Below are 23854 nucleotides of genomic sequence, written 5' to 3' on the forward strand. Positions count from 1 at the left end.
GGTGAATATGGGGGTTTTAGGATGCTATTTTGAGGTAGTGTCTCAGTGGTAACAGCTAACTTAGACCTCATCGTTGTATAGTTAGAATTATTTTTTCCAATATGCGTTACTTTGCACTTATTAACATTGAATTTAATCTGCCATTTTGTTTCCTAGTTACCCAGTTTGGTGAGATCCCTTTGTATCTCTTTACAGTCAGATTTGGACTTAACTAGCTTGAGTAAATTTGTATCATCTGCAAAGTTTGCCACCTCACGGTTCACTCCCTTTTCTGAATCATTTATGAGTATGTTGAACAGCACAGGCCCAGTAAGGGTCCTTGGAGGACCCCACTATTTACCTCTTTCCAGTGTGAAAACTGACCATTTATTCCTATCTTTTGTTTCTTATCTTTTTGCCAGTTACTGAACTAGAAGAGGACCTTCCCTCTTATCCCGTGACAGCTTACTTTGCTTAAGAGCCTTTCTCAAAGGCTTTCTGAAAGTTCAGTACCATATATTAACTGGATGACCCTGGTCCAATGCTTGTTGACACCCTAAAATAATTCTAATAGATTAGCGACACATGATTTCCCTTTACAAAAGCTGTGTTGACTGTTCCCTGACATATCGTGTTCATCTGTGTGTCTGATAATTCTATTCTTTATTGTACTTTCAGCCAATTTGCCTGGTACTGAAGTTAGGCGTACCAGCCTGTAATTGCCAGGATCACCTCTGGAATCTTTTTTAAAAATCAGCATTACATTAGCTATTTTCCAGTCACTTGGTACAGAGCCTGATTTAAGCGGTAGGTTACATACCGCAGTTAATTGTTCTGCAATTTCATAGTTGAGTTTCTTCAGAACTGTTGGGTGAGTACCATCTGGTCCTGGTGACTTATTACTGTTTAATTTTTCAGTTTGTTCACAAACCTCCTCTACTGACACCTCAGTCTGGATCAGTTCCTCAGATTTGCCCCCTAAAAAGAATGCCTCAGGTGTGGGAATTGCTCTCAGATCCTCTGCAGTGAAGACTAATGCAAAGAATTCATTTAGTTTCTCTGCAATTACCTTGTCTTCCTTGAGTGTTTCTTTAGCACCTCAATTGTGCAGTGACCCCACTGATTGTTTGGCAGGCTTCCTTCTTCTGGCGTACTTACAAAAATTGATTTTTTTTAATCTTTTGTTTGTTGCTCTGCATAATTATATTTTTACACTGGACTTGCCAGAGTTTATGCTCCTTTCTATTCTCCTCAGTAAGTTTAGACTTCCAATTTTTAAAGGATGCCTTTTTGCCTCTAACTGCTTCTTTTGACTCTGCTCTTTAGCCATGTTGGCATTTTTTGATCTTTTTTCCTGTTTTTTTTCTTTTTATTTGGGGTATAAATTTAGTTTGTTTCTATTATGGTGGGTTTTAAAAAGTTTCTATGCAGTTTGCACTTTTTTTCACTCTTGTAACTCTTCCTTTTAATTTCCATTTAACTAGCTTCCTCATTTTTGTGTAGTTCTGATTTTTGAAGTTAAATGCCATTTAAATGCCAGGTTTCTTTGGTATTTTCCCCCTACAAGGATGTTAAATGTAATTACATTATGAGCGCTGTTACTGAGCGGTTCAGTTATATTCATTGATGTGACCAGATCCTGTTCTTCACTTGGGATTAAATCACAAATGGCCTTTCCCCTTATGGGTTCCAGGACAAGCTGCTCCAAGAAGCAGTCATTAACAGTGCAGTAGAAATTTTATCTCTGTGTCCCATCCTGAGGTGACCTGTGTCCTACCAATATGGGTATAATTGAAATCCCTATTATTACTGGGTTTTCTGATTTTATTTGTAGCCTCTCTAATCTCTCTGAGTATTTCACAGTCACTGTCATGATTTATATCACAAGTCAGGAAAACTCAATTTAATCATGGATTTCTATATAAAAGTGCATTCTTGTTGGTTGTTATAACCTTAATACATATTCTTCACAACTCAGAGATAGATGAGACCCAAACTAGGTCTCTTTTATGGCCTGCTGCCATTATAGGTTTTCCCTTCTGGTGAGAGAATGGTATGGTAGATCTCAAATCAGTGAAGGCTACACTCAGAAAGACGTCAAGACTTCTGGAATATGCTGCTCAAACTGCTTCACTTTTTTGTTTCTACTGCCCGTCCCTCACTTCTCACATTTATCTCCAGACTTCTCCTTTTCCAGATCTGTTCCGCCCCCAACAATCTTCTATTCATTGAACTTCTTGAAACTTTTTTTAGAGAGCGGTAAGGGATTGACTCTGTGTACACAAATTTGCAGAGGGACAATAGAGTTGAGAGCTGTTATTTCTCACCTCTATATATTATTTATTTAAAAACATTTTTGCTGTTAACAAGCATGTTACCTCTGGAGACACAAATCCACAATTTGAGAACTGCAAAACTAAGCACATCTGATGGTATCTTCTAGACTGAGCACCCATTGGATAGATAGAAAGATTAACTGAAATAATCTATACAGAAGCCTCTGGAACCCCATAAGATTGGGTCCCTAATCCATGAGCTATTGGAACTCATTTACAAAACTTTTCTTAAACATTACATGAATATATTGTCTCCTACTATAGAATTAGAATTTATAATCCCTATTCTATGATGAGATATCTTTAAGCTATAATGTATCTTAATTAAGGCTATCTTTAGAAAGGCTTTTTTCCTCAAAAAGCATTTTATAAAAAAATCTGATTTAAATAAAAACATTTTTTTTAATTTAATTTAATTTTTTTTTTAAATAATTGATTTTTACCCACCTGGGAAGGAGGGTCCCAACTATGGGATCATTTCCCTCTGTTCCAGCTTGATGATCTTCTTCCCCAAGACTTCATCCTTCTGAACAGCACAGAGGCTGTCAGATTGTGGGTAAGACTGCTCTGTGTGTCCAAGAAAGCTCTCTCAGAGAACATCCTGCCAGCTGCCCCATCTCTTTTGTAATGAGGGGAGAATCCAGTTTGGGTGTCCCTGTTGATTGCAGCTGTGGCAGTGTGGCCTGGGAAGAGAGGCAATCTCTCAGGTAAACTGATCACAGACCATTTAAGGTGTTGTGGGAACATGTAAATATCTTGCAAGGCCAGCTACAACAGTGCCATGCGAATGCCTGTTTTCACTTTCAGGTGACGTAATTAAGAAGTGGGCAGCAGTATCTCCCGTAAATGTAAACAAACTTGTTTCTCTTAGCGATTGGCTGAACAAGAAGTAGGACTGAGTGGACTTGTAGGTGCTCAAGTTTTACATGGTTTTGTTTTTGAGTATAGTAATGTAACAAAAACCCCTACATTTGTAAGTTTCACTTTCATGACAAAGAAATCACACTACAGTACTTCAATGAGGTGAATTGAAAAATACTATTTCTTTTATCATTTTTACAGTGCAAATATATGTAATAAAAAATACTAAAGTGAGCACTGTACACTTTGAATTCTGTGTTGTAATTGAAATTGATATATTTGAAAATGTAGAAAAACATCCAAAATATTTAATAAATTTCAGTTGGTATTCTATTGTTTAACAGTGTGATTAATTTTTTTAATCACTATTTTTTGAAGTTAATCATGTGAGTTAACTGCAATTAATTGACGGCCCTAATAATGATTAATATATCCCCAGTCCATTTAAGGATCAGACATTCTCTCGTGGCTTATTGCCTCACATCTGCAGTTCTTGTGTCTTCATTTTGTGTTGTGCTTGGGAGGTTTTGGTGCCTGCGGATTGCAGTGCACAGTGGTTCCTTATTTTTCTGCCACCCCACTGTAGGGTTAGGTGAAGGAAATTGTTGCTTAATAACCTTGGTTTCACGGATCAGTTTGTGGTTTAAGCCAACTCTTTTCACACACACACACCTCGCCGAGAGTGTTTGCTATTCTGCTTCTTCTGCATAGTAATTGGAACACCTGCCTTTTTTTCAGTGGCTTGTTACGCTGTTCTCGATAAGGTTGTACAGTGTGAGAAGCAGGAGCCCTCAACAACGTCGTGAGCTGGGATGCACTCTGGAAAAATAGCAGATGAGATTGGGAATCATGTCTCAAGCAGGGCTGGGTTTCACAGAGCTGCTGATGCCTTGAGGAAGCCCAAATAATAGTGATTTAAAGGGATTAGAGAGAGGCTACAATTTTAGCAGGGATTTCACTTATGAAATTACAGGTTTATAATTCATTTCACTTCTTCCAAGGGAAGATGCTATCAGATCCTTCTTTTTCTGTAGTGTTAAGCAGATGATTCAATTAACGTCACTGATTATGAAGAAGCATAAATAGCCTGAAGCACAGAACTCTGTGTGGTAAAACAGAGGCATTTAGGGTACTGATTGTTAAAGGGACAGAAATGACTTTTTTTTCTTTGCAAGAGACAAACGAGCCCTCAGCATGTTTGCACTTGTGGCCTCTTGTCATTTGACTTAAGGTAATGCTGCAGCACACACAGATTGCTTTTCAGAAGTGTGAGCTGGGGATCCAGTCCCACTGTAAGCCACAAAGTCTCTACTTCCTGACACTGTAGAAAGACAGAAAAGACCAGCCAATTTGGTAAACCCAAAGATTAACATACTGGGTTGAGGGAAACCCACATTCCAACCTAATGTTACAGCCAAAGAGAAACACTGCAAATACATTATAATGTTAACAATACAGTACATTTACATAGCACCCCTCCATCCTTCTAAAATCATAACAAATTTGAAATACAAGCTTTGACAAGGGATTGCTTCATCCAGCACTGAAATGCAGCCACCTTTGGGATGACATGCATCAGATGTTTAACGATGTAATATTACACAGCAGTTTGGAAGGGAAAGAATCTGCCATCTGCAGATTAGAAATCGGATTACCAGTGGCATGATCTAGAAAACTTGAGTTCCTGGGATCGGGGATGGATGGACTCTAATTTAGAGCTGTGGAATATGGGAGGGGAGAAGATGGAAGAAACCAGATGAGGAAGGGTGACTGCAGAAAGGAACATTCAGAAAAGAAGGATGAAATGAAGTGTGAGGAAACATTCTTTAGACATCTGACATTTTAGGTCTTATCTAAAATTCAGCCATGTTGAAAATAATTTTCTTTGATCATTGATTTATTCTTCATTTTGCTCCCTAACTTACGCGAGTACTTGGGTGCTACCTGGAATGTTCCCAGCAGTTGAGATAAAATTAGGGTTGCCAACATTATATTTCAAAAATAAGGGACTGTTTTCTTAGCATCCCCACCTCAGCCTGCCTCCCCATATTGTCACAAATGTTATTAATGCATTCTTTTTTTAATGAGCGTCATCAGTATGTATAGAAGCATGTCCTCTGGAATTGTAGCCAAAGCATCCAAGGGCATACAAATGTTTAGCATATCTGGCATGTAAATACCTTGCAGTGCCGGCTACACAAGTGCCATGCCAATGCCTGTTCTCACTTTCTGGTGGCATTGTAAATAAGAAGAGGGCAGCATTATCTCCTGTAAATGTAAACAACCTTGTTTGTCTTAGCAATCGGCTGAACAAGAAATAGGACTGAGAGGACTTGTAGGCTCTGAAGTTTCACATTGTTTTGTTTTGAGCTCAGTTATGTAACAAAAAAAATTTGACATTTGTAAATTGCATTTTCACAACCAAGAGATTGCGCTACAGTACTTGTATGAGGTGAATTGAAAAAATACTATTTCTTTTGTTTATCATTTTACAGTGCAAATATATGTAATCTAAAATAATATACACTTTGATTTCAATTACAACACCAAACACAATATATATGAAAATACAGAAAATATTTATTAAATTTCAATTGGTATTCTATTGTTTAACAGTGCGATTAAAACTGCGATTAATCATGATTACTTTTTTTGAGTTAATCACATGAGTTAACCGTGATTAATCGACAGCCCTAACAATATTATTGTGATAAGGGACGTCCCTTGTGATAAGGGGCTGTTGACAATCCTAGATTAAATGTCCCAGGATATACTAATAGTTTACTCCAGTGGGGACGTGTGCTACATTTATTTTTATCAAGGAGTAATCTGCCATTTTTACAGGCCTCATAAAGTCTGCATTAGGAAGCAATTGCCTGTGAATGGAGATGTCTATGTTAAGGAGTGTTTTATTAGGGTTGTCCCTATAAAAAGCTTTAAAACATGGAGCAAATCCTATCCTGAGGTGTCCTAACAATATCTGGCAGAGGGATTTCCAGAAGGTGAGTAATTTTGAGGGTAGCTAAAATTCTGGTTCAAAATTGAACTTAGTTTGGAAACCTCCAGACCTCTGTGAGATAATTGACTTCTGCTTTTTCAGGCTTTTCATCATGAACAAGATGAATCATTGTATAACAGACAATTTAAAATGTAGAATTTCAGTAGCACAGTCATTTCAAATGGATTATAATGGCTCATTATCTACCCAAAACAGAGCTGCCTTTTTTAGTCTTCTGATTGATTTTTTTCATCATATTTTTACCCTGACAATACAAAAGTAATTTAGATAGAATGAACCTGAATAAAATGCTCTCTCAATCATGCTGTCTTATCCATGTTGGGAGAACTGCTATATCTCTATGATCACAGTTTGGTCCAGTAGTAAAATGCAGCCTATAGCAAAAACCCCTTCTGCATCAGGGACACATCTTATTGCTGCCAAGTAACTTCCTTACCCCTGAGCTACAGCAGAATGTGTTGTTACAGGGCTGTCAATTAATTGCAGTTAACTCACCTGATTAACTCAAAAACATTAATCACAATTAAAAAATTAATCATGATTAATTTCAATTATAATCAAATATTTTTGTTTTCTACATTTTCAAACATATTGATTTCTATTACAACACAGAATATGAAGTGTACAGTGCTCACTTTATATTTTTTATTAAATATTTGCACTGTAAAAATGATAAACAAAAGAAATAGTACTTTTCAATTCACCTCATACAAGTACTGTAGTGCAATCTATTTTTCATGAAAGAGTAAGTTACAAATGTAGATTTTTTGTTTGTTACATAACTGCACTCGAAAACAAAACGAGGTAAAACTTTAGAGCCTACAAGTCCACACAGTCCTACTTCATTTTCAGCAATCGCTAAGACAAGCAAGTTTGTTTACATTTATGGAAGATAATGCTGCCTGCTTCTTATTTACAATGTCACTTGAAAGTGAGAACAGGCATTTGCATGGCACTTTTGTAGCTGGCATTGCAAGGTGTTTACGTGCCAGATATGCTAGACATTCATATGCCCCTTTATGCTTCGACCACCATTGCAGAGGACATGCTTTCATGCTGATGATGCTCGTTTAAAAAAAAAATGTGTTAATTAAATTTGTGACTGAACTCCTTGGGGGAGAATTGTATGTCTCCTGCTCTGTTTTACCCGCATTCTGCCATATATTTCATATTATAGCCATCTCGGATGATGACCCAGCACATGTTCGTTTTAAGAACACTTTCACAGCAGATTTGACAAAACACAAAGAAGGTACCAATGTGAGATTTCTGAAAATAGCTACAGCACTGGTTCCAAGGTTTAAGAATCTGAAGTGCTGTCCAAAACCTGAGAGGGACGAGGCCTGGAGCATGCTTTCAGAAGTCTTTAAAAGAGCAACACGCAGATGCGGAAACTACAGAACCTGAACCACCAAAAAAGAAAATCAACCTTCTACTGGTGGTATCTGACTCAGATGATGAAAACAAACATGCATCGATCGGCTCTGCTTTTGATCATTATCAAGCAGAACCCGTCAGCAGCATGGACACGTGTCCCATGGAATGGTGGTTGAAGCATCAAGGGACATATGAATCTTTAGCACATCTGGCACGTAAATATCTTGCAATGTCTGTTGTAATAGTGCCATACAAATGCCTGTTCTCACTTTCAGATGATGTAAACAAGAAGCGGGGAGCATTATATCCTGCAAATTGTAACCAAACTTGTTTGTCTGAGCGATTGGCTGAAGTTGGACTGAGTGGACTTGTAGGCTCTGAAGTTTTACATTGATTTATTTTTTAATGTAATTATTTTTTGGTTCACAGATCTACATTTGTAAATTCAACTTTTATGATAGAGATTACACTACAGTACTTGTATTAGGTGAATTGAAAAATACTATTTCTTGTTTTTTACAGTGCAAATATTTGTAATAAAAATAAGTATAAAGTGAGCACTGTACAGTTTGTGTTCTGTGTTGTAATTGAAATCAATATATTTGAAAATGTAGAAAACATCCAAAAATTTAAATAAATGGCATTCTGTTATTGTTTAACAGCATGATTAATCGTGATTAATTTTTTTAATTGCTTGACAGTCCTATTATTACAGATAACTCTACAAGATAGGTCCTAGAGGTGCAACAATACATAGACCTAACAAGATGGATTAAGGATGGAGTTTTGATCCTGAGGGTGAAGGGTGGCTAGCATTTCATCCTTAATTCTGCAGTCTTTACTTCTGTGGGTTTAAATCAGAATAGTAACAACATTTAACATCGTTATAGATGGTGCAACTTTACTGTTTACACTTTGGATTTCCCAAAAAACTGGTGGAGATACCCTGGTGTAATTGAGATCAGAATCTGGCTCTGCATCTTACAATCATAACATAAGAATTGGACATCGCAATTTTTTCCCCTATAATGGTGGTATGATGTTGCTCCCCATAATGCTTTATAGAAATATGCTTATGAGTGTAAATATGACATAACTAGAATATGTTTTATGTTAGATATGCCGTGTAACATATCTTTGCAAAAGTTATGATCTACTGAATATATTCATCCTCTTTGTATGCAGGTATCATTTTTATATCTGAGGTTATGAGCGTTGGCTCTACGCTTGTATTTCAAGTGTTTGCTGTAGGAAGCATATAAGACAGATTTGGTCAACATAGTGTGAAGGGGTTATTCAAGTAATTGGGAGTACTTAACTGACAATGGACTTTGGGAAATGCAATTTCACATCTGAGCTTTCCTGGGAACGTTCAAACTAACATAAAGAATGGTGTTGGCCTGCAAAAAGGTGAATCGTTCATAGACATGTGACTTGCCCAGGTGGCTAGAGACCCCATTTTGTGGCTGGGATGTTGCACAAGAGAGAGAATATAAAAGGCCCTGGTAAACCCCTCCATTTTGTCTTCAGCTGGCTCAAAAGATAGCCTCTCCACCCCAAAGAGATGCCTGAAAGAAACTGGAACAAAGGACAGTAACTACGGGGGTTGGGGGTGGGGCGGGGAAGTGAGCGATTGCTGGACCCAGAATAGGAAGGAGTCTAGTGTGTCAAAGAAGCTTATTGGAACATCTCTGAGGGTGAGATTTACCTGCATTTAGTTTCCTACTGTATTAGGCTTAGACTTGTGTGTTTTATTTTATTTTGCATGGTAACTTACTTCGTTCTGTCTGTTATTACTTGGAACCACTTAAATCAGAGGTGGCAAACTACGGCGCAGGCCACATCCGGCCCACGGGACCATTCTGCCCGGCTCCTGGCCCGGGGGTCTGTACCCTGGCCCATCCACCACAGCCGGAACTCACTGCGCTGCCAGCACAATGCTCTGGGTGGGGAGGCTGCCTATATTACTGTGTAGCTTGTGGGAAACACTTCGAAGCAGGGGTTTGGGAAAGTTTCAGGGAATATAATTCCACTTTCTCCTTGCTCTTCCAGTTCCTTCCTGGAAATTGCAGTGTGCGCACATTGTCTCCACACACAAATTGTGTCTGAGGTGTGGACATAGATTAAGAGATCAACATTTTGCCAAAAGTTCCTTGAGAGGAGTGAGAACCTTGAGTTGCAAGAGGTCATTGGAAAGGCGGCAGCAGACAGAGTACATAATTAGACTGCAGAAGAAGAAAACATTCCTGCCCCATGTACTCCAGAGTTTCATGATAAGAGGCCAGGGCAGCTGTAACTTTGTATACTTGGCTTTAACCAGTTCAGGAATATGCTTAAATTGCTTTTTCCTCTATAAGTTGCATATGATCTGGGCACCATTGTATCCTTGGTCGCATGATTTCTGAACCAAGCAGTGTGCACCTCTCTCCCTTGTGCAGTTAGGAAGCTCCTTCAGGAGATGGAGATGCAGCTCCTTCTGCAACACTACCATTCACATTTAAATGATGCTAAAATTCAAGATATCCTTGGGTTTGGATGGAGTGTAAGGGCAGATTCTTTGAGTATCCAATTGTATTTGGCCAGTTCTGCCTTCACAGAGGCAATGTGTCACCAACCAGTCTAGGGTTAAATGAGCTCCTTCTCCCTGAGCAGATCTGCTGTTCCTGCGTGCGGACTGGGATATTTGTTTAGAGGTTGTTTTTACCCTCCCCTGCCCTTCAGTAGATTGGTTCTATGCGCAGGAGGCTGACACGCCCGTGAAAATGGCATGACTTTTCTGGTCAGGGTCCAAAGAGAGACAAGACCACCTTCTTCCCCTCTGTATTGTCCAAGATAGCTTCCAAGCCCCTCATCCTTTGCTGAGAGAGACCACGACTGGGCTCAGTTGGAGGGTTTTGCTTCTGTGGCTGGCAACATAAGGAGCTCTCTTTTTGAAAATCACATAATGAGTTTAACCCCCTCTCCATAACTAAGACTTGTATGAGGTATATAACCCCGCCAGTGTAATGAATCCATGACTGCACAATGGTTGCATTTGTTAAAGTGGTGGAGGCATGTGTACTGTATTTTGTGCACTAGGTTCTGAGTTATATGATGTCTGTACTGTGTGTAGTTGGGGGAAGGGAGCCAGCCATGGATTTGTTTCACAGTATCATCACAGATGAGACTTAAGCTCCTGTGACTCTTTGATGCTCAGGATGAGCTTCATGTAATGGGGGGTGGGAATATGTAGGGTGAGAGTCTGTGGCCTGTTCTGCTCCCCTTGTGTTTCTCCAGCAATGCAAAAGAAGTGGGGACTGGCTGCATCCCTCCAGCTGGGGTTCTTTATGGCATAGGAGAACCCCGCAGGGTGTAGATCTAGTAGAGCCAGTTCCTACATAATTCCTGTTGCAGCCCCTGGCAGATGGGGTCTGTTGGGAGTAGGGAAGTGGCTCCTGGGGGTGTTATCAGCTGGTGGAGTCCAGAGCAGCCATGGAGCCTGGACTGACTGTACAGTGGAGGCACTTGAGGCTTACCGTGCGGGAAATTACTGAGGCCCTATGATACTTTTCTTTTAAAATCAAAACATTAAATCTATAGTTTGATGGTTTTCAAATTTTTCCAGGCATCCCTCCCATTGGCTGATTGCTCCCCTGCTGATCTTGTTGCAGAGCTGTTTGCTTTTTCATATGCATATTCATATTCAGTATAACATTAAACCTTAGTTGTTTTTCAGCACAAAAAAAAGCAACATTTTGTATAAGACACTGTATACATTGTAGTGAGCTTGAAAAAGTGCTGGACACTCATTTTGTGATTCCTGGCTGTCTGTTTGTTGATTAGTTAGTTCTCTAAAAGCAAGTGTCTTAACATAGTTCCTCCTGGTGGTAACTCCTGCTAGTGGTCCTCCACCAGGGTTTTACCAATATGTGAATTGACCCACAAGTCAGCTTCATTGTGACATCTCATTTACCCAACATAGAAAGTCACTTTTCCCTATGTACTGACACTCCCCAAAATGCCCATCCTGCCCCCAGCCAGCTCAGCTCCTAGATTGGCACCTGATTCCTTGGATCGCAGCTAGACTTCATGCCCTCTACACTTTCCTTTTCACTCTCCCTTCCCATTCTCCCCCCTTTCTCTTTTTCTGTTTCTTCCTCCCTGCTTTCTTTTGGCTCTTCCAAATCACTCTGGTCCCCCAGCTCCTGTAATGAGCTACAGATATGTTACCCTGCTTTGTTCCCTGCAGACATGTGAGTCAGGTCTTTATTGACTTTGATTAGATATTGAGTGGCTAGGCTAACATCGTTTCTACTTCTAGTTCAATAAGTGTGTGGCTGGAGGTATGAGAAGGGGCAGAGTACCTCAGCACCTGGAATTTCCTACTGGAGATTGGGGGTGGGTCATTTCCAGTGGAGATGGGTGCCCTAGAATGCCCCTAGTGATGAGCTTACTGACCGGCATTAATAGGAGGCTTATGGGTTCCCATACGCTACAGGGATTGCAGTGGGTGATTGTTGTGTCACTATCCTCCACTGGCTGTAGCTGTTTTCCAGAGCCTGTCAACATGGTGAATCTTAGAAAAAGGAAGACTGCAATTATTTGAGTAATAAATGAACATAATTGACTTACATGTTTGTTGACATAGGATTTGATGACCTCCATGCTTGTGCTGATCCTGGAGTCCCTGAACACGGATACAAGACACCCAGTGTAGGTGTTTTCTTTGAAAGTGCTGTAGTCCGGCTTCACTGTCAAGAAGGATACAGGCTTAAGGGTCCTTCAAAAAAGATTTGTGTGAGACATTTTAATGGCTCCTTGAGCTGGAAACCAAGCGATAAACCTGTGTGCCTACAAGAAGGTAAGTTAATTTTGTTTAAACATTTCACGAACCTAAATTGTGATCACTTACTTACATACATACCATTATGTCTCCCTGCAGAGTGCAAAAGTCTGGAACCCGTTTCATAGGATTACACTCAATATGTGTTTTAATTTCTGAAAAGTTTTTATCCAGATAAATTAGCTAGAACATGCCTGTTGTCAGGGCAGGAACATGCCTGTTGTCAGGGCAGGAACAGGGGAAGTAAATGAATCCTAGCCATGAAAGGAATAATATCCCATTACAAATAGATTTATCACTGCTTTTGTCAAAACAGAGAGAGAATACTGCCACTGATAATAGTAACATTATTTATTACCATTACTGTTCACTTAGTGATCCTTTCTGTCATATCTTACTAGAAAAATATAATTCATTTCAAATGATACTAAAGATGTATTTTAATCAGAGGCTTAAATCGATTATTATTTATTACATGTACATAGTACATAATTAGAGAATGAAATAGGCAGAGCAATCAGTAGTTTATTGGTACTGTATATGTTTACTTATACGTAATTCAGACATTCATGGGGTAAAACCAGCATGATTTTTGTTATATGTAAATATGGTCTGTTTAAATATGTATTTGGTTTTAAGTATTTGAGAAACTGCTACTTTTTCTTCTAAGGTGTTTGATGGAAGCAGGATTAGACTATCAAACCGCAAACATTAATTCTGGCCAAAAATGTGTCGAAGTAGTGCATACTATTCATTTCACCAAGTATATTAAAACTATCACTTCTTTCTACAATTGATTTATTTTTGTTCAGCAGAGATACTATAATCAAGAGACATAAAAAGTATCAGCCAGACTTAGTGTGAATGCTTTTCCTCTATGAAGCTTTATAAATAATATTTAGCTGGGAGTGTTATCTCTCTATTATATTAAAAACCGTGCGGCAGATCCTCAGCTGGTAGTCATGCTGATTGACTCCCACTGAACAACTAGTCCTGTGTATCTGAGAAGAATTTTTCTTGTGCTGTTTGTTATTTTTAATCTAACTGTATACCTCTTGTGTTTTAGGGCCTGCTTTTGCCCCCCCTTAAAGTCAGTAGCAAATTAGCCATTGACTTCGGTGAGATCAGGGTCAAATTTTATTTGTTAAGGCTCCCTTCATGTAAAAGAAGATAAAATACCATTAGCTAGATCTACACAAGGGTGTAGAGTTGACTCAAAAGAAACAACTGAAGGCTATGTGACTAAGACTTAGCCCAATGTGTATAATAACTGCAAATATATTGTGAGGGAAAACCCCTTTTATATTTTGTCAGTTGTTATGAATCACATCTTCTAAGCATGAAATGTACAGAGGCCTTTGGTTTTGGATGGTAAAATTGTATCCTGGTGGCATGTTCTTTCTGAATCATGATAACTGAACCTTTTGCAGTCATAGTCTGTTTCTGGTACTTTTTCTTTCAGTAAATCTCATTAATAGTATTGCTTGTTTGTTTTGTTTTAATTTTTAACAGGGTGACATGAGAGTTTTGCTTTGTTTCATTCCATTGGCAAAGCAGGAAATTACCACCTTCCCAGGACAATTCAATCCCATTTTGCTGTTTCTGACAGCGATGCTTCTATTATACAATGCTTTGCACATTTCATGCTGTGGCACTAATAATCTGTAGATCGGGGCGGGCAAATTTTTGGCCTGAGGGCCGCATCGGGTTTCAGAAATTTTATGGAGGGCCGGTTAGGGGAGGCTGTGCCTCCCCAAACAGCCAGGCGTGCTCCAGTCCCCGCCCTCTATCTGACCCCCCCCCCCCCGCTTCTCGCCCTCGACGGCTCCCCCGGGATCCCTTCCCCACCCACCACCCCCCCGCTCTCAGTCCCCTGACTGCCCCCGGAACCCCCACCCCTGACTGCCCCCTGCTGCCCCATCTAACCCCTCCTCTCATTCCTGACTGCCCCCTGCCGCCCCATTTAACCCCTCCTCTCATTCCTGACTGCCCCCTGCCGCCCCATTTAACCCCTCCTCTCATTCCTGACTGCCCCCTGCCGCCCCATTTAACCCCTCCTCTCATTCCTGACTGCCCCCTGCCACCCCATTTAACCCCTCCTTTCATTCCTGACTGCCCCCTGCCACCCCATCTAACCCCTCCTCTCATTCCTGACTGCCCCCTGCCACCCCATCCAACCCTCCTCTCCCCGCCATTCCTGACTGCCCCCAGGGACCCTTGCCTCCATTCAACCCTCCTGTTCCCTGCCTTCTGACCACCCCAATCCCTGTCTACACCCCTAGCCGCTGACCATGCCCCGAACTCCCCTGCCCTCTATCCAACTCCCCTGCCCTCTTACTGCGCTGCCTGGAGCACTGGTGGCTGGCAGCACTACAGCCAGGCTGCCCAGCTGGAGCCAGCCACACACTGCACAGCACAGAGCGCCAGGTCAGGCCAGGCTCTGCAACTGCGCTGCCCCAGGAGCTCGCAGCCCCGCCGCCCAGAGCATTGCGCCCACAGTGCAGTGAGCTGAGGCTGCAGGGGAGGGAGGATAGCGGGGGAGGGGCCGGAGCTAGCCTCCGGGGCCAGGAGCTCAGGGGCCGAGCAGAATGGTCCCGCGGGCCGTAGTTTACCCACCTCTGCTGTAGATATAGCACAGTAAAATAGCAGTAACTTTTTTGTTTTAACTTTACTGTCTTATCACCAGCAAAATAGTTACAAAGAAAAAATCTGCCACATTTTAACAGCACGTGTGTGTAATGTTCACATGCTTACGTATTCCATTCACCTGGCATTGACATCCATACTCTCTAACCAAATGAGTGTTGGTGAAAAAATGAAAATGGAACGACAATGGAAACTATTATGTTTAAAATAAGTAGTAAAACTAGGGGAAAAAGACAAGTTCTTGTAAAAACTTATTTTCTTTTAGACATTGCTAAGTGTTTGCTTGGGGGCTTTTGCATATCTCTGAGCCAATATATGTATCACTTGTTGCAACTGTTACACTGAGCATTAATGCGTTTTTATTGTGTTCACACAAAAACAGTTTATTAGAATCCATGGATGAAATTCTGCCCCCAATGAAGTCAATGGCAAAACTCCCATTAAGTTTATTGGAGGCTCAAGATTTCACCCCATGTGTAAGGGATGGTAATGTGATGGGCTGAGTGCCCAACAATCTCACCAGAGGCAATCATTAACTTGCAGCATTGCCTGTCAAGGCCTTAATCTAGCAAAACACTTAAGCATAAGATTCACTGTGAACACGAGACTACTCATGTGTTTAAAGCATGTGCTTAAGTGCTTTTTTGGATTGGGACCCAAGAGAGTAAAGCCCTGATTCAGGAAAGCAGCTAAACGTATGCTTAATTACTTCACTGGTTAGGGATGCTTTCCTGAATTGGGGTCTAAATACCGTACTACCAAAAAAAATAAAAAAATTTAGCAATAGAAAAGTGATTTAGATCATATAGTTCATCCCCCTGCTAATGCATAATATAGCCCCTGGTTCAGAAAAGCACTTAAGCGCATGCCTAACTTTAATCGGTGGGATTTAAGCAGTTGTATACATGCTTTCCTGAATAGGAGCCTTTGTCATGAAGCAGGAGAATTATAGATTGATAGGCGATATAGTAGCATGGCACATTTGAAGTGTAGTTGGGAAGGAGTTGGAACACCTTTTTGGGTTCTCCTGGCACCTGTCAGAGGTTTAGTGACTTACATAAGTCTGCATCTCAGACAATTTCTTCTTTAATGATATGTGTAGAAATTTGGAGCAATTAGTGGCGAAGCAGGCTTTTAATATTTTAACATACATCATAACCCATCAGAAGGTGAAATAATCTTTGTGTTACAAGCACTACTTGACTGTTAAAGACAGATGTTTGTTATATTTGCCACTATGCCTTATGTAAATTTCAGGTATGGCCATCTGGATCATTAAAGTAGCTGTTTTTAATATGACCAACATTAGAAAACTTGAGCATTAAAAACCATTAACATACCACAGTTATTTGCTAGAACAATCTAAAATTTATATTTGCTCTATAATTTCAGGTATTAATGCTATTTAAAAGACTATGAAATGTCCATCTATATAAAAAGTTCTTAATTTAAAAATGAATAAGATTACCAGGAGATTTTCAGTCAGTCGATTTGATTTGATTCCATTTCTTGTTAAGGTGCAGATGACTTAAGTGTCAATGCAAGGACAAAGTCGCACAGCACAATTATATACATGATAAATGTACTTGTCAAAAATCTGTTTACTTACAGTTATAGTCTCATATTGCTCTACAGTGTGTGATGCATGTAACTTCTGATGGGGTTATGCACGTAAATCCTGAGGCATCAAGGTGAGAATTCCGTATTTACTGTTTAAGAATAAGTGCCATGTTTTCTACACCATATAATCTTCTCCCACTGCAATACGTGGCTGCTGAAACTACCAGACTACTTGGAACAAGAGCTACCTCCTTTCAGGCTGAGTCTACAGTTACACAGTCCACTTCAGGATGCTCTATTGTCCTATGGGCTGAACTCTCTCACTCCCACTCTCCAAGGCTGTTTGTTTGTTACTGTTGAGTTCTTTCACTGCCCAGCTGTCCCAAGGGGAGAAAGGATGGCCTTGTGGTTAACTCAGGAAATCTAAAAAGAAAAGGAGTACTTGGTGCCACAAGTACTCCTTTTCTTTTTGCGAATACAGACTAACACGGCTGTTCCTCTGAAATCAGGAAATCTAGGTTCAGTTTCCACCTTTGCCACAGACTTCCTGTGTGACCTTGGACAAATGATTTAGTCTCTCTGTGCCTCTGTTCCCCATCTGTGAAATAAAGATAATATGTTCTTCCTCCCATCTTTTTTCTGTCTTGTCTATTTAAATTGCAGGCTCTTCAGATCTGGGACTGTCTCACTGTTGGTCATATTAAAAACAGCTATTTTAATGATCAGATGGCAGTATCTGAAATTTACATAAGGCAGAGTGGCAAATAGAACAATCAACATCTGTCTTAAACAGTCAAGTAGTACTTGTAACACAAAGATTATTTCATCTTTTGATGGGTTATAATGATGTATGTCAAAATATTAAAAGCCTGCTTCACCACTAATTGCTCCAAATGTCTATACATATTATTAAAGAAGAAAATGTCTGTCTGTACAGTGCTTACCTCTATGGGGCACCAGTCTCAGTTAGCGGCTCTAGGCACTGTTGTTGTATAACTAGTAACAATAATTAACAAAGAGCAGGAATCCTGTGATGTCTCCAGAAATATAATCTTTTTGCCGTCCGCAGAATTATCATACCAGCCTAATTCTGCCAACTTTATTTTATAGCACTCTCAGACCAAGTTTTTCCATAGATTACAAAAGTACAACTTAACAAATGGGAAAATATAGATCCTTATATTTGTTTTTAAGAGGACACTGTCAAGATCAATTAACCCAAAACTAAGCACCATTTTAATAATGCCATTCCTGTTATATTTCCCTCCTAATCCTGGAAGACCTATATGTGCCCCTTAACAAGCACTGCAGCATAGATAAAATCCAAGCCACTCTGGTGGGCAACTCTACAGTAACACACCTGCAGCACTGTATTTCTTCACTGTTGTGTGCATGTCCTGTCAACCCTCTGAGCTGCCTTTGTGCACTGTTCTTGTAAACAGGAAGCAGTTAAGAAATAATCCCTGAAATCTTAATTCAGAAGAGGTCGTGTATGTTTCAGTGTCACAACAGAATGGAACAGACAAACATGGGCCTCAGTATGAAAGATGAGCTCCATTTACTGCCATTGGGCCTCTGTAAGTTCACAAAGGTGCTTCAGAGGGAATGGTTTGGGCTCCCCTTCTTTCACATTGACATATTCAATCTAAGTGGAGCAGGCAAGTAGAATCCTTTGCTCTGTAATGCTGGTAAAAGATCACTTATTACATGCTATGTGATTTACATGTTCCAGAAGATTTGCTGAAGAGTGCCTAGAAAATCAGTGACAGGAACACATTTTATTTTGTCTGATGAAGAAGTCTTTCAATTCGGTCACTTACTCTCAGCTATTCCAGGTGGAATCTGTGCCAGCTCATCCAGTTTATGGAGGGGAAGACTACCGCAGTTTATTCTTTTATTTAAGCCAGCCAGTGTGTAATCGGCTAATAATGGTACAGTGAGCAACGGCCACTGTATTCTGATAACATCCATCTGAGTAAAATGATTCAGTCTGCAGCCATCATTTGGGATAATAGGAACAAAGTCACTGTAATAGATCATAGTTACAGGATCAATTTTCTCTACTTTGAAAATTTCATATTTCATCTCAGTGTATAGTTTGCGCCTTTGTTTATGTAGCAGCAGGACACCATTATCCCAAGAGTAAGCTTTTCATCAACATGATCTCTTGCCATCTGTCCTGAGCTTCCATCTGCATCAGGCTAGGACTCAAGATCCCTGTCAGTCATTCCATCCCTGAAGACTTCCACTGAAGCCCCTTCATGGCAATATTCAAGACTTGGTGTAAAGCTTTTCTGTTGGGTCAGGACACCATTTTTCCACTCCCAGGTTCAGTAGCTCTCCCTTTTATTTTTTTGGAGGGGGTGTGGGGGAAGGTTTGGCCAGTTTTTTAAGGGAATGTCTAGGTTTTGAATATGGCGTGGGTTTAACTTTTTGTTAGTGTACACATCATCCGAGATCTGGGTGCTCTGTACATTAATAATCCCTCTTGCTGCTGTTCCCCTGCAACACCTGCCATCATCCATTAACACTCCAGTGGACAGCTGGTGCGTTCTGCCAAATTCAGCAGTAATGAAATAGTTAAAGGTATTGGGAAATTGTCAAATCTTTGACTACTAATTGTTTCCAGATGACATAATAAAGTCTACTAAGTAAAATGTAATCCAGAAAGGACAGGTATAAATTGAAAACACAGAGGGATGCGTTTTTAAATTGGGGCAAGGCACAAAACTCCAATTTAAACTCAGTGAGATCTGGTGGCTGAAAGGATCATCGAACACAAGATCGTCTGGTTCATCTGCGTGCCACTGCTAGAGCTTTATCTAGTCTAGTTCTAAATGTTTAGGCCTTGCTTAGAAATTGTGCCCCTAGTAAACAAACAGCTTGAAAGCAAGATGTTGCCATTTTTCTTCTTTGTGGATGATAGATTGATTCCTAAATTGTAAATTTTAAAATATACGATCAGTGAAAGTGGCAGAAGATTTCTCTTGGTTCCCTAAAATTTGCCGCTTCCAAGTGTTTTTCAAAACATGGTAGTCAGCCCCTTTGTGTAATAGGGTTGGTGATTGTCTCTTGGGAGAGAGATGTTTGTAAAGCAGCACAAAGATTTTTTTTTTTTGAGCCCTTTATTCTCCTTATGTTTTCTGGTGTCTAGAGATTAACTGGTGTCTCTGACACGAACTGGTTACTGGCATTCAGACAGATGATTACATGGACATATTTCTCCAAGATTTCCTTTATTCCTCTTTCTAATCTTATTTTATATTTATGAGGAGGATGAACTTTCTGAGTCATATATACAGTTCTCTCATTAATTTACCTGGCTGTTAACTGTTTAGTATTAGTAGAATTTTTCTGTATCTCTTTGTCCTCCCTCACTTTCCAGCCTATGTTTCATCTATTTGTGTATTTTTTCACTTTTGCTGCTTTGGCACCATTGTGTGTCTGTGCCTGCATATCAGTTCTCCACCATTCTTCCTCATATTTCATATAGTGAACACAGGATTTTCAAAAGTGGCTATTTGATTTTGGGTCAGCTCAGTTTTTGGGTACCTATATGGAGGGCCTGATTTTTCAGAGGGAAGTTTCAGACAGTACTGAGCAAATCCCTTTTAAGGCATATCAGTTGGGGCACCAAAAAACTGAAGCATCCAAAATCGCTAGTAACTTTTGAAAATCTTGGCCAATGATCACACACTGGGCCTGAGTCTCTACTCCTGTCAGGGTTCCCTCCCCACTCTGAACTTTGGGGTACAGATGTAGGGACCCGCATGAAAGACCCCCTAAGTTTATTTCTACCAGCTTAAGTTAAAAACTTCCCCAAGGCACAAATTCTTTCTTGTCCTTGGACGGTATTGCTCCCACCACCAAGTGAGTTAGACAAAGATTTAGGAAAAAGACCACTTGGAGTTCCTGTTTCTCCAAAATATCCCCCCAAGCCTCTTCACCCCCTTTCCTGGGGAGGCTTAAAAATAATATACCAACCAAATAGGTAAAAAAGGTGAGCACAGACCAGACCCTGGGGTTTTTATGACACGAAAAACCAATTAGGTTCTTAAAATCAGAACTTTATTATAAAGAAAAAAGTAAAAGAAGCACCTCTGTAAAATCAGGATGGAAGGTAATTTTACAGGGTAATAAGATTTAAAGACACAGAGGATTCCCCTCTAGGCAAAACTTCAAAGTTACAAAAACAGGAATAAACCTCCCTCTTAGCATAGGGAAAATACACAAGCTAAAACAAAAGATAAACTAATGCATTTCGTGCTATTACTTACAATTTTTGTAATCTTGGATGCTTATTTCAGGTAAGGTTTTAGGAGATGGTTTTCTCCTGCCCTGGTCCCTCTCTGTCCCGGAGAGAACAGCAAAAGGCCACACAAATAAAACCTCCCTCCACAGATTTGAAAGGATCTTCTTCCCTTATTGGTCCTTTTGGTCAGGTGCCAACCAGGTTATTTGAGCTTCTTAACCCCTTACAGGTAAAGGAGGGATTTTATGCTACCCTTAGTTGTATGGTTATGACAGCTCCTTTACACCGTTTTACATTGCTGTGACTCCATTGACTTCAGCAGAGGCACACTGATGTAAAATGGGTGCATGCAGCAGAGAATTAGCTCCATCCTCTCTGGAAAGAGGGAATTTTTCTTATCCTTTGAACTAATGCCTCACATGCAGTTTACACGTTTTTACAAATAGACATTATCAGGGCTTAAATTCTCAGAGTATTTCTGGGAGGCCCCCCCGCCCTTGCTATAAAAACTCCAGAGGGTTGAAAATATTTATTGGAACTCTGATCCAGACAGCTCCGACCGAATTTAAGCCCCGGACATCATCCTCAATTGACCGGTTTCAGAGTAACAGCCGTGTTAGTCTGTATTTGCAGTTGATTTACCTTATTCAGCATCTCTGCATTATATACACAGTATGCAGCCTGGGAAGGTTAAGTATGCATGTGAATTACAACTTCGTGGCCTCTTTATGGCCAGCCTGTGGACAGATGTCTGCAAATGGATAACATGATATGATCTCTTCAGCTATGTGTTTTTTCTGTTTTACTGTCTGTGAGTGATCGTAATGTAAATCACTAAAATGAGCAAACTGAATGCTAGTAATGTGGGACTTGCTATTGGCTAAACACTGACCACGTGTAAGGACAAGTATATCCATATACAAACCCCATCCTACAGCTAGATTCATAGCAAGTAGACATGAAAGGCAAGCAGAGTGGGATGATAGTGTGGGGTTAAATTAAGTCTCCTGCCCTGCTGCTATACAGATTCATAGGCAATGGGCAGATGTGCCACTGACCACAGAAATGTAGTCATTAATACTGTAGCGGAGGACTTAGGGTATATCTACACTACGAAATTAGGTCGAATTTATAGAAGTCAGTTTTTTAGAAATCGTTTTTATATAGTCGATTGTGTGTGTCCCCACACAAAATGCTCTAAGTGCATTAACTCGGCGGAGTGCTTCCACAGTACTGAGGCTAGCATCGACTTCCGGAGCGTTGCACTGTGGGTGGCTATCCCACAGTTCCTGCAGTCTCTGCCGCCCATTGGAATTCTGGGTTGAGATCCCAGTGCCTGGTGGGACAAAAAACATTGTCGCGGGTGGTTCTGGGAACATGTTGTCAGGCCCTTCCTCCCTCTGTGAAAGCAATGGCAGACAATTGTTTCGTGCCTTTTTGCCTGAGTTACCTGTGCAGATGCCATACCACGGCAAGCATGGAGCCCGCTCAGCTCACTGTCACCCTATGTGTCCTGGGTGCTGGCAGACGCGGTACTGCATTGCTACACTGCAGCAGCAACCCATTGCCTTGTGGCAGCAGATGTTGCAATAGGCCTGATGACCATCATCATCGTGTCTGAAGTGCTCCTGGCCGCCTCGGTAAGGTCTGTCAGGAGCACCTGGCCAGACATGGGCGCAGGAACTAAATTAAGAGTGACTCGACCAGGTCATTCTCTTTAGTCCTGCCGGCAGTTCTATTGTACCATCTTCTGCAGGGCAGGCAGGAGATGAGGATGGCTAGTAGTCCTACTGCACCGTCTGCTGCCAGCCAAAGATGTAAAAGATAGATGGAGTGGATCAAAACAAGAAATATACCAGATTTGTTTTGTATTCATTTGCTCCCCCCTCCCTCCCTCCATGAAATCATCGGCCAACAATCGTTTCGGTGTGGTCTGTCGGGGCACCTTGAAAAGTTTAATGGAGATTCAGTCCTGCCTGAAATACCAGGGGAAGGGATAGCTCCGAGGGTTGAGCATTGGCCTGCTAAACCCAGGGTTTTGAGTTCAATCCTTGAGGGGGCTATTCTGTGTGATAGTTGTTTTTCTTTCTCCTTGATGTAAAGCCACCCCCTTTGTTGCTGCTTGGCAGCAGTTCTGCAGAAAAGGACCTAGGGGTTACAGTGGACGAGAAGCTGGGTATGAGTCAACAGTGTGCCCTTGTTGCCAAGAAGGCCAATGGCATTTTGGGATGTATAGGTAGGGGCATTGCCAGCAGATCGAGGGACGTGATCGTTCCCCTCTATTTGACATTGGTGAAGCCTCATCTGGAGTACTGTGTCCAGTTTTGGGCCCCACACTCCCATTTTTCCACTTCCTTCTTGTAAAGAGTCCAGCGGAGGGCAACAAAAATGAGTAGGGGACTGGAACACATGACATATGAGGAGAGCTGAGGGAACTGGGATTGTTTAGTCTGCGGAAGAGAAGAATGAGGGGGGATTTGATAGCTGCTTTCAACTACCTGAAAGGGGTTTCCAAAGAGGATGGATTTAGACTGTTCTCAGTGGTAGCTGATGACAGAACAAGGAGTAATTGGCTGGGATGATTTAGTTGGGGATTGGTCCTGCTTTGAGCAGGGGGTTGGACTAGAGGACCTCCTGAGGTCCCTTCCAACCCTGATATTCTATGGTTCTATGATTAGTTTGATCCTCCAGCAGCCTCAGCATTGAATCCTGCTTCCTCTCATCACACTGCCACCATCTTTCAGCTTCAGCCCGCCACTTACTCTCTTTAGCCTGCCACCTCTCCTCCCAGTCATTTTGTGCTTTCCTGCACTCTGACATTGTCTGAGCATTCGTCTGTGCTCTGTCAGTGTGGGAGGACTGCATGAGCTCAGAGAACATTTCATTGCGAGTGCGTTTTTTTCGCCTTCTAATCTTCACTAGCCTCTGGGAAGGAGAAGATCCTGTGATCCTTGAAACACATGCAGCTGGTGGAGGGGAAAAAAAGGGACAGTGGTATTTAA

General features: G+C 40.9%; 1 protein-coding gene across 6 annotated transcripts in view; it reads left to right on the plus strand.

Moving 5' to 3' along the window:
- Positions 1 to 23854, plus strand: part of SUSD4 (sushi domain containing 4) — a 132882-nt gene that overhangs the window by 60514 nt on the left and 48514 nt on the right. For 5 of the 6 annotated variants that reach the window (XM_048843291.2, XM_048843290.2, XM_048843292.2 and 2 more), the window contains exon 3: positions 12200 to 12412. The exons of the other annotated variant lie outside the window; for it this stretch is intronic. In XM_048843291.2, coding sequence (XP_048699248.1) covers positions 12200 to 12412 — 213 coding nt within the window. The remainder of the gene's footprint in view (positions 1 to 12199; positions 12413 to 23854) is intronic. 6 annotated transcript variants of the gene reach the window in all.

This window comes from Caretta caretta, chromosome 3, assembly GCF_965140235.1.
Source record: "Caretta caretta isolate rCarCar2 chromosome 3, rCarCar1.hap1, whole genome shotgun sequence".
NCBI classification, from domain to species: Eukaryota; Metazoa; Chordata; order Testudines; family Cheloniidae; genus Caretta; species Caretta caretta.